Source organism: Amblyomma mixtum, chromosome 4 (genome assembly GCF_055824585.1).
Source record: "Amblyomma mixtum isolate Tamu chromosome 4, ASM5582458v1, whole genome shotgun sequence".
Taxonomy (NCBI): Eukaryota; Metazoa; Arthropoda; class Arachnida; order Ixodida; family Ixodidae; genus Amblyomma; species Amblyomma mixtum.
This window is the reverse complement of record NC_143015.1, coordinates 3,605,588-3,621,968: the sequence shown is the minus strand read 5'-3', so window position 1 is coordinate 3,621,968 and position 16,381 is coordinate 3,605,588. Positions and strand designations below refer to the sequence as shown.

Below are 16,381 nucleotides of genomic sequence, written 5' to 3'. Positions count from 1 at the left end.
TGTTTATGAATGCATGGCTCTAATGCAGCCTTTCTTCAAATGCACCCGCAGTCAAGCCCTGTACAGCTGCTCCACCACGCTACTTTTGCACCAGCTTTCATCTGTCATCGAGCCAGTGCTACCTCAACCAGAGGCAAATGACATCAAGACCTGCTGGTGCAGCCGATCAGCCATTGACACTGGATATCAAGCATGTGCCACTTGTAAAAGGATAGGTAGACAAGTGGGTATATTTTCCTTGTCTTTTTTAGCCTGCCAAAAATATTCTGGTCCAGGCTCCCTCTCTCTTTCGTTTTTTTTTCTTTTAAAAGAGGACCATGAGAAAGGGAAAAGATATTGCGGGCATCATGAAAGCACTCCCCTAGTCAAGTGCATTGTGTTATAGTGTGAGATGCTTTTTATAGTTTTTTCCCTCATGCCTCTCGTGCTTGGAAATCTTGACCACAGTATAGACCAAATTAAAACAATTACCTGCTTCATGACCTTTATACAGCAGTCTAAAAGCAGCAAATAAATTTTATAGGTTTACTTCAGCAGTACCTACCTCTTACAAGGTATGGCATGTGTGAAGTGAACCAGTGATGTGATAGGCATGGCCTAACGGGCAATGCATAATTGAATATTGGCGTTCAAGTGAAGCACTCTGCTTTAGAAGCATATTTGTTGCTAGCATCAATAATTGATACCTTACCAGGTTATACTTGCATTACATGAAACCCTGTAAAGCTTATATTTTAGCTGTACAGAAGAAAGGTGCTTATTCGAAGTCATGAGCATTGCTGAGGTTTTCTTTCACACTCCCTTTGTCACAACTGACTGCACTGTACAGTTGAAATGCATTTGGAATTGAGTATTGGTGCATTGTTATTTTTGCCGACGTTCAGTTACTGATTGCATTACACTAGCTGAGCCTAAGTCAACAAATATTGCTGTGACCTTAACAAGACCCCTGGCTTTACTTGAACCGATGCATTTGATGTTGCCTTTCTCCCGTGCCATCAAGGTTTGTAATAAGATGTGTAAATAACTTAATTTACTTTCTCGAGGTATTTATTGCTGCAATTAGTGACAGGTAATTTCCTAAAGAACAACCTAAGTGAACATTTTTATCTTCTTTGGAACACTTGTTTGCTTGTTTCCCTTGTATTCTTAACTTAAACAGATATGAGCAGGCCTCAGCACTGGAGGGATGTGCTGCGGGACAAATAAAAAACTACCAGTCCAGCTGCTCCCTTAGGGGCACGTTTCTGAGGCTTTTATCGCTTGTAGTTCTATGCAGCTTTACTTACAAGTATTGTATCTGACGCAGTGTGTGCCTTAATATTTTGATTCATTTGCTTTAGAGTGTGCCACCCTTGCCCTGACGGACTTGCTCACCTTTGTACTCTTTGTTCATACATTTTCCCATAACACCTGGTATAGCTCCAAATGATACATTATCTACAGCAACATGTGCATTATATGGCAATGTCTTTGTGCCATCACTTTTGAAAACAAAAGCTGCCTGAATTTTTGTGCAGACAAATCAGAAACAAAATAATTTTCATATTTGATGGCGTGCATGTTATCTTCATATGACTGGAATGGCTAAATATCTCTTCGTGGTAGCCTAATTAGGTGTAACACGTTAATGTCAGTTCCTGTGAATATCATTCAGTCTTCGAATGTGGGGGCAGAATTGAACACAACAGCCTGTTATAGCTTTTTCTTGTTCAAGTACGCATTACATTTAGTTCTAGTCTTGTGACTGCTGCTTATGCTATTACTCAGCAGCCTTATCAAACTCACTCGGAGTGCTGCATTTGAGTGCACATTTAACTGACTGTTGCTTCTCCGTGTTTGATTCTATTAGAAGTTACTATAACTGTATACTTTGAATGTTTTCTTGTGCAGTTCTCTTGCTGCTGCATTCTGCCATGGAGGAGGCTACCTGTTCGCGCACACGTCTCATCACTAGGACGCTACCTCTTCCGCTGGTGATGCAGACAAGTAACGACAGGGTTAATTGGAGAGGCATAGGAGAGGCCTTTGCCCTGCAGTGGGCATAGTCAGGCTGATGATGATGATGAACAACAAGCAGGCTGCCTGATATTGAGGACAAGTGTCAGGATAGTGCACCAACAAAGTCGCTTAAGCATTTCTGTGCTGATGCATTTTTATTAAAATCAGCTCATAGCTTAATATCTACATCCATGGGGACATTTAGCATATGTTTGGCACCTGTTTGACTTTTAATTCGCTAGTGTTTGCAGCCTTTAATGTTGGTCTTAAGACAGTGTAAGCATTGTTTCACTGTGTGGGATTTTTTAGCTGTGTTGGAGATATGTGTGTGTATGTATGCAGTTTTTTTCCACGGGTTTGTTATGTGGCTCATGGAACCTTCATGTTACAGAAGATATTATTTCGTTTCTGTGTTGTACAGGAAAGTGAGCAGTATTTATATGCACCAGGTGTTTCAGGGAAGAATAAGTAGTTTTCAAAAATATGGCTTTTGCTGCATAATATTACCAGTGTTAGCAGACACCAAAAAGCCGGTAAGGTGTATTTATTAAGCTGATTAACTAATTTCTGATAATTAACTTTTTAACTAACACAGGTTTGCAACTGGTTGCAGTTAGACTTTTAGCCAGTTGTTCGTAGTAGCCATATCAGTTTTTGGAATGTACAAAACATGATTACTTTCGCCGCTGTGGCTCGACAAAATTTGGCTGCATCGTGCGAAAATACATGCGCTTTTGAAAGCACACAGGGAAAGAAACCCCTCCAGTGCATGTAACTGCTACAAATCTCTAATGGCAACTAGACGCCTAACTCTGATAGTGAAGGAATGATATTCTTAGCAGTAAGAAACACTCATAACACCAAGACACACACACACAGGACACCCCTAGACTTCAACTATCTTTACTGGACACTTGTACAACATAAATATGTATCACTGAGCACACGCAGGTGCCTCGTCATCCGCAACAGGTCTAACTACGCCCTGCCCTTTCCTGCAATGCATACGGTTGCGCCGATAAACATTCTCTTTTTCTGCCAACGCCAGGGAGGGAGTGCTTACACATGTCACCCGCCTCTTGAATACGAAAGACTTCGATAATTTCTCTTTCTTTTTTCTCGGCTCCCAGGCCTTTCGTATTCAAGAGGCGGGTGACGTGTGTAAGCACTCCCTCCCTGGCATTGGCAGAAAAAGGGGTTGTTTATCGGCGCAACCGTATGCCTTGGAGGAGAGGGGAGGGCGTAGTTAGACCTGATGCCGATGACGAGGCACCTGCGTGTGCTCAGTGATACATAATTATGTCGTACAAGTGTCCAGTAAAGATAGTTGAAGTCTAGCGGGTGTCCTGTGTGTGTGTGTCTTGGTGTTGTGTGTGTTCTTACCGCTAAGAGTATGATTCCTTCAAGCCGTTACCAACTAGCCCAACTTAATGTTTTAACGAAGTTTCTGATAGTGAAAAGGTTCAATAATAAAAATTAGCTAACCAGCTTACTACGTAAGACTCTTCACAAGTTTTCTGGTGCCTGCCAACACTGGTAATACTATGCTGAAAAAGCCATACATTCAACTCAAAATACCTGTTTTTTGAAAATTACTTAGTCTTCCCTGAAACACCTCGTATATATGTAAGAAAAACCTAACGGGATTTAATTGACGACGTTTTGGTTGGAGGGCCAGCCGTTTTCAAGTGTACTACAGCATTTGAAGCACACAGCTTTTGTTTCGAATGCTATACTATACTCGAAAAAGGCTGGTCCTCCAGCCGAAACATCGTGAATTAAAACCTGTTATATTTTTCAATTGCTGTGTGTCAGTCATTGTTACTAAGAGGGAACTGAGGGGAAGTGTGCCGAAGGCAATATTCTGTTCCTCTATTGTTCTCCATAAAATATTTTGATGCGTCATGCATGGGTTGTAGCGCGTATGTACACTTGTGCACAATAAATGTAATAATTTGCATTTTGCTTCTGTTATTCTTTAAGCACTCCAGGATAGTGTTCACAAAATGATTTTGAAGTGATAAAACTATGTTGGTAAAAGTGTTGCACTGTGTAGTTAACATACACTTTTCCAAAAGTTGATGTAGGAATTATACTTTCTTCGTACTTGAGTCTTTTGAATAACGGTGGCCAATTGTCGGAAGACCGTTGATAGGGTGTTGGTAGACATTGTCGGTATGTGGTTGATAAGAAGTGTAAAGACTTTCTATGTACTTGAGTATTTTGGATAACGGTGGCCAATTGTCGGAAGACCGTTGATAGGGTGTTGGTAGACATTGTCGGTATGTGGTTGATAAGAAGTGTAAAGACTTTCTATGTACTTGAGTCTTTTGGATAACGGTGGTCAATTGTCGGAAGACCGTTAATAGGGTGTTGGTAGACATTGTCGGTAAGGGGTCAGTAGGAAGTGTATAGAAACTCGATAAGGGGATGATAGGAAGTATAAAGACTTTCTATGTACTTGAGTCTTTTGGATATCGGTGGCCAATTGTCGGAAGACGGTTGATAGGTTGTTACTACAATGTACAAAGGCGCTTAAAAGACTTTCTATTCAATGTTGATAGGTTCTATTAAGAATTGTCGAAAGACTTTCTAAAGAATGTTACTAAAAATTTTTGTAAGGGGGAGGGGGGAATAAACACACATGCCGCATGCTAGCCCTCTACACGCCCCCCTCAAAATTCATCTAAGGGTTGGAGCACGCTTAGATGAATAAAACACACAAACAAAATGGCTAGTGGCTTAACTACAACGCCAGCAGTCCCGCAACTCGGTTACAGCTTCCGCGTTACGCGCTACCCCTGCGGCTGCAGTCGGTCGTTTCCCTCCCGCGTGGCCAACAAACGACGTCGCGTAAACACATGGCGCGTGAGAAATAGAGACTGCACTTGCTGTCCATGCCTGCGAGGAATTGCCGTTCAAGCCGTGCTTACCAACGCGCGTACAAACAATGAAAGCTACGGCTTCACGGACTGCATGCTGTGTCCTTCACAGCCCGCGGCACAGTGTTCTCATGTCTGAACTGTGCCGCTGGCAGAGTTCGCACTTTTCGCCACACGTTCACATCACTGCTGCAGATGACACCAGGAGTTCCTCCCCATCCTCCGCCACGGCTCGTACGCCGCCGTCCGAATGCCAGCAACAGTTATGTAGCCGAGATAATGCGTCAGCATTGCTGTGCGAGCTCCCTTTGCGGTACTGCACCACTACATTGTACCTTTGCAGCGCTAGCGCCCAACGTGTTAGCTTAGCCCCGTGCGGACTGCTGAGCGTTATAAACGCAAGGGGGTTGTGATTCGATACGACTGTGAACGGTGCGCCGAAAAGCCAGATGTCGAACTTGTTTAGACCCCAGATTACTGCAAAGGCCTCCCTCTCAGTAGTGGACCATTGGGTTTGCGTCGGAGAGAACTTGTGGCTCGCGAAGGCGATCGGTACCTCCGCACCGTCCTCATCCCGCTGAGAAAGGCAGACCCCGGCGGCGAACGCGGAGGCGTCTGTGTAAAGCCAAAATGGCTTGTCCGGGTCCGGCGTCCCAAGAGCAGTGGCCTCACAAAGCGCAGCCTTGAGGCGTTGGAACGCGCTGTCGGCCTCGCTAGACCACGGAATTTTGTTCGCGACCCTTTTAAGCACGAAATGCTTTTAGCTCCCGTTGTCGGCAGTGTGGTGACGTCACGCCGAGACCGAGAGCCATCATCCGGGCACTGAAATCCACTAAATTCCAGTCATCCGGGCTCTGAAACGAGAACATCCGGGCACCGTACGAGACTTAACGAGATTTAACGAGACTCTCTAAGCCCTCCTACGCGATCGGCATGGAAGCGCCGGTTGGTCTCCAAATGAGTCACAAAAAATAACTCCTGCCAGTGCCTTCTCAATGTTTATCAAGATATCAGTCGAGCTGTGCTTTGATAATGCACGGAATTATAATTTCCGATTTCTAATAACGCGTGCAAAAAGCACATAAATGCCGTGATCTCTTAGGGGCTTCGCGCATCGAAGCAAAGCCGCGCATGCGCACAGGGGCCCGGGGGAAAAGTGCTGCGTTCAAAGGGCAAGGCATCGCGCCGAACGGGTGGTGGCGTTCCTCCCTTCCTTTACGGTGCGGTTCGGGTGTCCACCGAGATGACATTAGGCCCGTAAACATTTCATGCTTACTCTACTCTCGGTTACGGGAGAGGCAGAGATTTTTTCTGTCAGTTCTGTCAACGGCCTCACCACCTCAGCGTAGTTGCGCACATACTCTCGATAGTAGCCGCACAAACCTAGGACGCTGCGGAGCTCTTTCTTTGTCGTCGGCGCTTTTAGCCCCTGGATTGCGGCTAACTTCTCTGGGTCGGGCGCGTGCCTCCCCGAACCGACGATGTGTCCCAGGTATCTTATCGACTCTCGCGCTACTTGACACTTTTCTACCTTTACATTCAGGTTCACGCGCCTCAGAGTCGCGAAAACCCTGTGTAGGTGCTGCAGGTGTTCCTCCAGGGTCTCACTGAACACCGAAATATCATCCAGATACGCGCACGCGTACTCCGCATGTGGCCGCAGGAGGTCGTCCATCGCCCTTTCGAAGGTTTGAGCGGCGTTCTGTAGCCCGAAGGGCATCACCTTCCAAGCGAACTGCCCCCGGTGGCACACGAATGCCGTCAGGGGTTGAGCAGAGGGGGCCAACGGCACCTGGCAGTACCCCCTTCGGATGTCTAGGAGTGCGATAAACCTCGCCCTACCTACTCTCATTATTAGTTCTCCCGGAGGATTCACAGGATAGGCGTCTGCGACCGTTCCCGCATTCAGCATGCGGAAGTCTACGCATAACCTTATGCTGCCATCCCGTTTTGACACGCAGACGACGGGATGGGCATGCGGGCTCTCGCAGGGGACAATATGGCCGAGATTCAACAGCTCATCTACCTGCTTGCTCACCTCCCCTCTCAAACTTGTTGGCACCCGGTACGCATGCGACGCTCTAGGAGCAAAACCTTCTTCCAGGATTATGTCGTGCTCTTTCACTTTAGCCACCCCCGGTTTCTCGTCGAACAGGTCTCAGTACCTCTTAAATATGTCCCGAATCGCACTTCGGTCCCTCTCCTGCATGTGGGCGGTCATTTTCGCAGAGAGTATCTCTGTTCCTGGTTGAGAACTCTTTGGGCTAGGTGCACATTCAACTTCCCCGAACGCGTCGTCCTCCTCAAACATGACGCTGAGCGACATTACTCTACTGTGATATGCGCGGAGTTTCCCGGCATAAACGAGCTTTTTACCCCCTTCAGGCATCTGGACAAAGTAGGAATGGTCGCGGTACTTGCCGGTGACCGTTCCTGGCCCCTTCCATCTTGGATGCATTTTCCCTCCGCGCTGATCTTCAAACACGAGCACCGCTTCCCCAGCCTCGAAGCTTTTGACGGAAGCACGTTGATTATACTGGCGGGCATACAGGTTCTCCTGCTTTTCCCTGATCAGCTCCGCCGCTTCCGCCGCTTGCCGTAAGTGCGCATGCGGCTGCATTACCGGCTGCCCCTCTATCCTATCCGTGTGCTAGAGAAGCCCATCGACTACCGAGATACCTCCCTCGCCTGCCTGCGCATCTTTCCAGGCCTTCTGTAAAGTCTCCTCTTGCCTTTGCTCCTCCCTAAACACCTCCGCCATGCTTTTCGCATTCCCTGGCGTTACTGTGGGTCCGGCAACTTCACTCTCCTCAGAGCCTGCTCCTTCGTCGCGTAGAGGAGTCTGGGCGATTAGCGTACCACCTGTCTCTCCCGCGGCTTGCTCTTTATCACATGACTGTGTGAAGTCTGCGGTTCCCCTTTCATCAGAAGCTATAATCCCTTGGGATTTCCCTTCCACCTCGAAGGACTTCCATGCCTCCAGCGACAGCAGGCAGTCGGTTTGCGTAACCAACTTTTCGGTGAGGGCGCAGAGCACAGGTACGGCTTCCATTACGTCAGCGATAACTCCTGTGTCCTTGTGCTAGTCATCGGCAATACCGCCAGCTTGGCTTGCACCTTTTCACCGAATGCGGATATCAAATTTATTTTTCCGTGAGGCTTCGTCAGCCCGGGTGGTACGAGACTTTCCCTCACAACCGTAATTTCCGCGCCTGTGTCAAGGATAGCGTTTATTTCCTTACCCTTGCAACGGGGTGCCACGGCCGTCAGCCAACTACGCCCGCCTCCTACATACTCCATAGGTACCCGAGCGGACAGGCTATTTGCGTTCTCACTGAGTGCCTTCGGGATGGTCTGGCGTGAGCTATGCGGACTGTTCGATCTCAAATGTCCTGTTGAGCCGCACCTGAAGCAGCTGATGGGGCGCGACTTAGCGCTCGGCACCTGAGAATTTACCGTCAACGGTTTACCCCTTTCCTTGACTCGCGCGATACCTCGTGCGCTGGGACCCTCGAAATTTTTCTGCTCCGACTTTTTGCCGGCGCTATTCTTACCCTCCGCCTCCTCAAACGTTTGAAGGAGCGCGGCCATCTCGGGCGCCTTCACCCACTCCTTCCCTTCTTGAAGGATAATGTATTTTAGAGCTTCCTCCGACAGGTGGCTCTTTACCTGATCCGCCACCAGTAACGCGGTTAATCCCTCTAGGGGTTTGACTCCTCTCGACTCAAGATACCGGTGGAGGTAACTCTGGATACGCGTTACAAACGACCGCCACCCTTCGTTCGCTCTCCTGTGCGAGCCTCGGAAGCGGCTGAGGTACTCTCCAGCGGAAAGCCTCAGCTCTTCTAGCACCGCCCTTTTGAGCGCGTCATAATCTTTATGCTGTGATGGCGTCAGCCTAGTTGAGAGAAACTGCACTTTTTCCGCTATTAGCGGGAAGATGATCTGCCCCCATCGGTCTCTTGGGACGTCGTACGCCTGGAGCGTGTTCTCCGCGGACTCAAACCACACTGGAACCTCGGCGTCCGCCGGAAATTTTGGGAGGGCTCCTGCGGGTAGCTTCGAGAAGCGCCTCAACTCCCCGTGCGCGTCCCATGCCTCTGGCGAGCCCGAGCTCTCTCCTCCGCCTCTCCGCAGCATAGACTGCAGTTTTGCAAGCTCAATTTGTCGCTCTACGAGCAGTATCTGTTTATCTAACATCTGGTCCCTCGACGCAACCGGCTCCACCGGAACATCACTCGTCCCGGCCCCCTCACCGTACTCCTCGTCACTCATTTCCTGGGGTTTTTGTCTGTCGGGTTTTAAGTGACCGAAGCGTGTTTCCATGCACGCTGGAAGCCTTATTCGGACAGCGGCGTTCGCACCAATGCGAAGAACGAAGAGGACTCACCCCTTTGAAGCGCAGCACTGCTTTCCCTCGTAGCTCGTCGCTGTCCCTCCAGAAGTTGGCCGCCTGCGATCAGCTGTCCCTTGCCGCCCGGTGGCCTCGACTGTCGCCGCTCCACTGGTGCCGACGTCAGTTGACTTCCGATGACCAGGCCTGGCTTCCTCGACGGCTGCCGCTTCTCTCCGCCTGCACCTTGTCCTCCCGAACCGCCGATGTTCGACTTGTTGATGCCTGGACGTCTCCCCTTCTTCGCCTTCCCTTTTTCCTGTGCTCCCTTCTGATAGCAACAGGATCCTGTCGACTGCGCCAGTAAAGTTTCGCCTCCTTCTACGAAAAGCCAATAGGTTCTTTTTCTCTTCTTTCTTCTGCACCGGGGGTGCCCCGTCTGAGACGGCTTTTGGGTGACTTGAAGGCTGAAGGCCTATAGGAAACGATACTCGGCAACAACTGAGAATTTGCAGAAGATATAAATTGAAGCTTTATATACAATAGTTTACATTTATATACAAGTTGAGCAGTGAGCAGATCTGTGATAACGCAGCAAGTCGGCCGACACGCCCACATGTGTATCTGGCGCGACCATCGCTGAGCGTGAACCGTGTGACGTCACCTATCAGTATATATGTACGCCTGCTTAGAATAAAGCGATCCCATTTCCCTGGCATGCCTTGGTCTTGACGTTATAACAATTGGCGACGAGGCGGTCTACGCGCCTACGTAGGCAACGGCCGATCGAGCAGCAGGCGAGCAGGACCCTCGTCCAGCGAGCGTTCGCGGGGAAAGTACGTGCTCTTGGCGTACGACTACCGCCTAGAGACGCTCACGGACGCCGTCAGCTACGTTTGTGCTCCTCGCAGGACAGCATCGCTCAAGCGGCCACCGGTCCCACAGCCAACAGCAGTCCGAGCGGGACAGCTCTTCGGAGGAAACAGATGAGTAGCGAACTTCTGTACTTCTTTCAAGATGCCATCAGTGGGGAAGATATCGGACTTCGACCCTAAAACGCAAAACTTCGAGTCGTACTTGGAACGGTATGAGCACTTTTTAACGGCTAATGGCATAGCCAATGAGAAGCGCCTCTCCGTCTTCTTGACAGTGATAGGCCCGGAGGCTTATGAAGTACTAAGAAGTATCACGGTGCCGAAATCACCGGGAGAAAAGTCGTATGAAGAAGTTAAAGGTCTCCTGAAAGAGCACTACAGCCCCAGAAGCTCCGTCATAGCAGAGCGATGCAAGTTTAACAGACGCATGCAACAAGAGGGGGAAAGCGTCGAAGGGTTCATTGTAGAACTTAGACACTTGGCCAGGAAGTGCGATTACGGCGAATTCTTGGAAGATGCCCTTCGAAACAGGCTGGTTGACGGCATACGGGATGAAGAGACTCAGCGTACTCTGTTCGCGGAACGAGACTTGACGTTTAAGAGCGCATGCAAAATCGCCCTGGACAGGGAACTAGCAGTGCGAGACAGTGCGCAAATGCGCTCAAGAGAGCAAACGGCATCGGTGCACGTCATGAAAGGCCGACCGCGTCAACACTGGAGGCAAGCCAAACCCCAGAAGGGTCAAGGCAGCAAGAGCGAGAAATGTGAAAGATGCGGGAGGGGACACTCGTCGGAAGTTTGTTGGTACAAAAACTCTGTTTGTCGAGAGTGTTCCAAAGTGGGTCACTTAAGAAATACGTGTCCGGCTGCTAGGGCGAAATCGAAACGGACTCATGCCCTCGAATGTTCCGAGGAAGATTCTGAGAATGAACTGTATCAATTGGTTAACTCAAACCAATCGTGTTATGAAGTGGGCGTTAACATTCAGGGGCGCACGCTGAATATGCAAATTGACACGGGAGCAGCCGTCACAATTGTTCCAGAACAAGTGTACCAGTCTCACTTTCGCACGTAAAATGTGAGCCGTGCAAAATGTCGCTTCGCACGTATACTGGGGAGCAGTTACAACTTAAAGGACAGTGTGACGTGGCTGTTCGATACAAAGATCAGAGCATGAGGCTACCTGTCATTGTGGTAAGGGACAACGGAAGGCGGTTACCAGCACTGCTTGGACGGAATTGACTAGAACGTCTGAAACTTGACTGGTTGGAAATTGGGCAGGTGACACTCGAGGACAGAGTGGCGGTTCTAAACCAGAAGTACCCGTCCGTATTCTCAGGCAGATTAGGAACAATACAGAAATTCCAAGCAAAAGTTGTTATGCAACCGGGCACTGTTCCTGTTTTTTGCCGCGCCAGGCCTGTACCGTTTGCACTGCAAGAAAAGGTCGAGCAGAAACTGTTGGAGCAAATCGAAACAGGCATGCTGCAGCCAGTGATGCGCAGCGACTGGGCAACGCCACTAGTCACGGTTTTAAAAGAAGACGGCAGTATCAGGTTATGTGGGGATTACAAGACAACCGTAAATCCCTCACTGAAAACAGATCATTACCCGCTACCCAGACCGGAGGATTTGTACACTGCTTTAGCAGAATCAGAATCATGTTTATTCAACATCATATCGATGTTGGGTGCGTCGACAAAAAGCCAGTGAAAGGCTTGACGAGGCCGACGCACCCCACAGAGGCATTCCAGTGGTACACAAACTTCGGAGCACTTCCGAAGAACAAACGAGCATACTAACAAACAAAATAAATAACAGATTTGGCATTAGCTATGCATCAATTCGGACTCCTTGTTTAATTGATGCGAGAGGGTGTAGCTCAGCATTTGATAGCCGTAATTGGTTCTCTTCCTAGGCACATACCATTTGGGTGTCGCTCGTGTAGAGTACTTTGGCTCTTTACATTGTAAACCTGACAGTTTTGCGATAGGGCAAATATTTTTATTAACACTGGATTTATAACGCCGTAGAAGTAAAGTTTCATACAGCTTTGGTAGGCGGGTGATTCGAAGTTCATGGAAAATCGGTTCAGTGTGTCCTAGCCGAGGAGCATTCATAACATTTCGTACAGCTTTCTTTTGAAGGAGATAAAAACGATTAATATTTGTATAAGACGTGGTACCCCACACTAAAAAGCAATAATTTAAAACAGAAGAAAACAGCGCGCTATACAATATCTCCTTAATACTCTTCGGCATGAAATACCTCAATCGACACAAAATACCGACAACCTTTGACAGCTTGTTCATCACCATGTCGACATGATCGTTCCAGCTCAGATTCTCATTAAAAATAACACCTAAACTTTTAACCGCTGGGACCATTTCGATAAGTGACTTACCAATCCTTAAACTGAGTGGTTGCACATTAGTTAGCTTGTTAGGAGGCCTGAAAAGCACAGCTTTCGTTTTTGCACTGTTTATGTTTAATAAATTATTTTGAGACCATTCTTGGAGTGACTGTAAACATATTGTGGCTTGTTTTTCGAGATCTGGCAACTGTGCAGCTCTAAAGAATAAAGTTGTGTCGTCAGCGTAAATGACAAATGTTGGAAGATTACTAATACAAACGATGTCGTTAACATAAATAAGAAATAGTAATGGCCCCAAAATACTACCTTGCGGAACTCCTGAAACTATGCTCTTAATAGCAGATAAATCATTGTCTATTTTTACTTGTCGGGATCGAGAGCTTAAATAAGACTGAATTATGTCAAGAAACTGTCCGCGGAAACCGTAGTGCTCGAGCTTAGTTTGTGGTTTATGCGGTCAAACGCTTTTGAAAAATCGATGAATATACCAAGAGTAAGAAGTTTCTGCTCGAAGGACTCTAAAATTAGCTCTTTTTGTGTTACAAGCGCGGTTTCCGTCGAACAGTTCTTCCTAAAACCATGGTGACTGGGCGTTATTATGTTATATTTGTCACAAAAACTTGATATCTGTTTGAACAAAATTTTTTCAAAACACTTCGAAAAACAGGTAGAATAGACATCGGACAATAATTTGACAAACTGTTCTTGTCTCAACCTTTGTGAATAACTGTGACTTTGGCAAACTGCATTCTATTAGGGAAGACTGCGTGTTCGATACAGCTATTGAAAATAAATTCTAACACTGGGCTAATTACATCAGCGACGTATTTTACTGGTGAAATTTTGAGGTCATCATTATCAGACGACTTGCTGTTTCGTAAAGCTAGGAGACAGTTTTTGATTTCATTAGCATCAGTTGGAGACAAAAAAGCACAGGAAACAACGCGCGAGTCAAGACACTTAATATTCGAAAAATTGTAACTCGTATCTGCCTGAGACACAAAATAATTATTGAAATCGCCTGCTAGTTGTTTCCCACTCAGTGGTTCATTGTTGACTAATATTTCAAGCGCGCTAGTAGCAGTTTTACCTCTGTTTAAGATTCTGTTAACATTTTTCCACACAAGATCGCTCCTCTCAGGAGGAAAGGTGTTTTGTGTGCTAGACCTTTCGTCGGCATACCAGCAATTGCCACTTCCCCCGAGTCCCGACCTTTTTTGACTGTAAACACTAGTCTCGGGTTGTTTGAATTCCAACGCCTACCTTACGGTGTGGCCAGTGCGCCGGCAATATTCCAGTCAATGATGGACGAGGTGCTTCATGGCATCCCGCACGGGGGATGTTACATCGATGACGTGATCGTGACTGGACATGACACGGCAGACTGCCAGAAGACACTGGAGCGTGTCTTGCAGCGCTTGAGCGAATATAACATCACTCTCAATGTGAACAAATGCCGCTTCTTTCAGAAATCGGTCACGTACTTGGGTCACACGGTAACTGAAGAAGGTATTTACCCTACGGACGCCAAGAAAAGGGCAATCTTGGAAGCACCGGAGCCGACCACCGCGACAGAGCTTAAAGCATATTTGGGCATGTGGAATTTTTATTCCAAATTTCTTAAGAACGCCTCGACTGTAGCGGAGCCGCTTTATCGGCTGTTAAAGAAAGATCACAAATGGTCTTGGACGAAGCAGTGTAGCGATGCATTTAATGATACGAAAGTCCTACTGACCAGCAGCAAGGTGCTGCCATTCTATGACGTCAGGAAACCGCTCGCAATGCTTTGCGATGCATCGTCATATGGCTTAGGAGCAGTTATCTTTCACGAGACGGCTGAGGGCGATGAGAAACCAATCGCATTTGCGTCGCGTACGCTTACAGAAGCAGAAAAAAAATGCACAGTGTGAGCGCGAGGCTTTGGCCTTAATTTTTGGACTCAAGAAATTTCATAGGTACCTGTACGGCCGAGAATTCACCATATACACAGATCACCAGCCATTACTTGGTATCCTCGGGCACGACAAACGTGTTCCAACTATGGCGGCCGCACGTATGCAGCGCTGGGCTATAATGCTTGCAGCTTACAGATACCGACTGAAGTTTAGGAAGGGAAAAAATGCAGAAGTGGCCGACGCCTTGTCAAGATTGCCCCAGCCGGTACCCGCGAAATACGAGGCATCCAAATGTCTGTCAGTGTTTCAATGCCTTCCGCTGACAGCTGTCGAGATAGCAAAAGCCTCAGAGAGAAGCTTAACGCTGAGCCGGGTGGCACACTTCACGTTGAACGGGTGGCCTAGAGATTGTGCAGACGATTTAAAACCTTACTATGTTCGCCGTGACGAACTATCGCTGGAGCAGGGGTGCGTAACCTGGGGTGTAAGAGTTGTAGTGCCGGAGCAACTGAGGGAACGCGTGCTAACCATGCTACATGAGGAGCACCCGGGGACCAGCCGCATGAAAATGCTCGCGCGAAGTTTTGTCTGGTGGCCCGGGATCGATTTAGCGATTGAACAGTACGTGCAGCGATGCAAAATCTGCCAAGCAGTTCGACCTGCGTCCCGGCCGGTCCCTCTCCACCCTTGGCCATACCCAACGCACAGCTGGTCACGCGTGACTGTGGATTTTCCACAGAAAGAAAGAAACGTGTTCCTCGTACTGGTAGACTCGTTCTCAAAATGAATTGAAGTATGGCCAATGCCCTCAACGTCTGCATTAAAAACCATTGAGAAGATTAGGGGTGTTTTTGCCGCTTACGGCTTGCCTGATGTATTGGTGAGCGACAACAGGCCACCGTTTACGTCAGCGGAGTTCACTGACTTCCTGAGCACCAACGGTGTAAAACACGTGTGTACCCCGCCTTATCATGCCGCATTCAATGGGGCAGCAGAAAAACTGTACAAACCGTGAAAAATGCTTTGCTGAAGCAGGTACTTGAAAGCGAGGCATCACATACGAAGCTGACGATTCAAGAAAGAATTGATAGCTTCCTTATGGCTTATCGTAACACACCAAGTAGTGTGACGGGCAAATCACCCGCTGAACGTTTTTTGAAGCGTCAGCCACGCGTCAAACTTTCTTCACTCAAGCCTAATTTTGCAAAGACCATGCAACACAAACAGGAGCAGTTAAAGGCACAACGCGATTTGGTTCGTGGGCAAGAGCGCGCGTTTGTTGTGGGCGACCGTGTGTTTGTGAAAACTGTGCGCGGTGAGAGTGTTGCCTGGGAAGAAGGTGTGGTGTCCCAAGTTGTCAGTGCTGTGACATACGTGGTGCAAGTGCGCGACGGATTGCGCTTCACGCATGCCGATCACCTGCGTCCTCTGCACGCCGACCCCAGCTCTACTCCTCCGCCCAAGAATGTGGGCGCTAAGACAACCCGACCGGTGGAAGTGTCCTCATCCCTGCCTGACACGGACTTGTCACTGTCGCCATCGGAGCCCGCCAGTGGCGCAGCTGACGCGCCGGACGGATCAACCCAGCCGGCCACGGTGGAGCCTGCTCCGCAGGAGCAGTCCGAGGCTCCCTTGGCCAACGCGCCAACACTAGCTGCGCCAACACTATCTGCACCACCAGGGGAGGAGCCAGCGCTGCGTAGAAGTGCTCGCCTGCGAAGACAACCAGACTGGTATCGACCCCAGAACTTTTGAGTGATGGCTTGTAACTAAATTAAGCGGGAAAGAGTGTGATAACGCAGCAAGTGGGCCGACACGCCCACATGTGTATCTGGCGCGACCATCGCTGAGCGTGAACCGTGTGACGTCACCTATCAGTATATATGTACGCCTGCTTGGTGCAGGCGTATGGATCGGGCAGGCGTATGGATGAACAACATGGATCGGGCTAACATTTAGAGGAGGCCCCTACTCGGCATAGCCGAAGATGCGTTTACACCTATCTCCGTAGCTCAGGACCC

At 48.4% G+C, this 16,381-nt stretch overlaps 1 protein-coding gene across 1 annotated transcript; it reads left to right on the top strand.

Moving 5' to 3' along the window:
* The first annotated feature begins 10,137 nt into the window (after positions 1-10,137).
* Positions 10,138-16,115, top strand: LOC149345506 (uncharacterized). The gene is made up of 2 exons (XM_089586097.1): positions 10,138-10,773; positions 15,588-16,115. The coding sequence occupies exons 1-2, from the start codon at positions 10,234-10,236 to the stop codon at positions 16,113-16,115; spliced, it is 1,068 nt and encodes a 355-aa protein (XP_089442223.1). The 5' UTR covers positions 10,138-10,233.
* The last annotated feature ends 266 nt before the right edge of the window (positions 16,116-16,381 follow it).